This window comes from Lontra canadensis, unplaced genomic scaffold, assembly GCF_010015895.1.
Source record: "Lontra canadensis isolate GAN:19392208 unplaced genomic scaffold, GSC_riverotter_1.0 scaffold6846, whole genome shotgun sequence".
Taxonomy (NCBI): domain Eukaryota; kingdom Metazoa; phylum Chordata; class Mammalia; order Carnivora; family Mustelidae; genus Lontra; species Lontra canadensis.
In genome coordinates this window covers 1-1,028 of record NW_022637827.1, presented here as the reverse complement: position 1 = coordinate 1,028, position 1,028 = coordinate 1, and the positions used below count along the sequence as shown (strand labels likewise).

At 47.1% G+C, this 1,028-nt stretch overlaps 1 protein-coding gene across 1 annotated transcript; it reads right to left on the bottom strand.

The window, feature by feature from the left end:
• Positions 1-5: 5 nt before the first annotated feature.
• Positions 6-1,025, bottom strand: LOC116863961 (protocadherin alpha-6-like; the record flags this gene model as incomplete). Its single annotated transcript, XM_032851232.1, has 1 exon — positions 6-1,025. A coding segment is annotated over one exon (1,020 nt), but the record flags the coding sequence as incomplete, so codon positions are not given.
• Between the last annotated feature and the right edge of the window lie 3 nt (positions 1,026-1,028).

The window sequence follows — 1,028 nt, the reverse complement described above, 5'->3', positions numbered from 1 at the left end:
GAATAGTAGTTCTTGAAGGTGGACACCAGCTTGAAGGGGACATGGGGCGTTAGTGAGCAGGTCACTTGCCCGTTGGCACCGATGTCGAGATCTGACACGCTAATTAGGGCAATAACAGTACCTGATTGAGCGTCCTCTCGGATAGGCAAGGATAAGGAAGTCAATGCAATCTGAGGGACGTTATCATTTTTATCCAAAACCTTCAATAAAACAGTGCAATGTCCGGCCATGGGTGGGTGGCCTTTGTCCGTCGCGTCAACACGAATTTTGTATAAATTTAATTTTTCAAAATCTAAATTCCCTTTAGTTACTATTTCTCCAGTATTTGGATCTATCCTAAACTGGTCTCTAACTGTGGTTGGAACAAGACTATTGAAAGAGTATGAAATTTCCCCATTCACTCCTTCATCCCGATCAGAAGCATTCAGTCTGATGACTGTTGTTCCGTTGCCAGAATTTTCGAAGATCCTTACTTCATATTCAGTCTGTTCGAAAGTGGGAGCATTGTCATTCACGTCCAGCACAGTGACCAGCAGCTGAACAGAGCCAGTGAGCTCAGGTTTGCCTTCGTCAGTGGCTGTCAGCAGTAAGTTATGTTCGGGAGCTTCCTCTCTGTCCAAGGATTTCCTTAACACGAGCCCAATTTGTGTATTGTCATCACTGTTGGTTTTCACATCTAAGGCGAAATATTCGCTGGAGCTGAGTTTATAGGTTAAGTGGGAATTCGAGCCAACATCCTCATCTGACGCGCCCTCTAGTGGAAACAGAGAATCTGGCAGTCTTGATTCGTAAATCAGCACCCTTTGTTCCTTTAAACGAAACACTGGCGCGTTGTCGTTAATGTCCTTCACCTCCACCTCCACATGGAAAACCTGCAGCGGCCTGTCCACGATCACCTCCAGGTGGATGCTACACTCCGCGCTCCGCCCGCACAGCTCCTCCCGATCGATCCGAGAATTCACAAACAAAATGCCATTCTGTAGATTTACCTCCAGAAGGTCCCCGTGGCCTTTGGACGCCACCCGGAA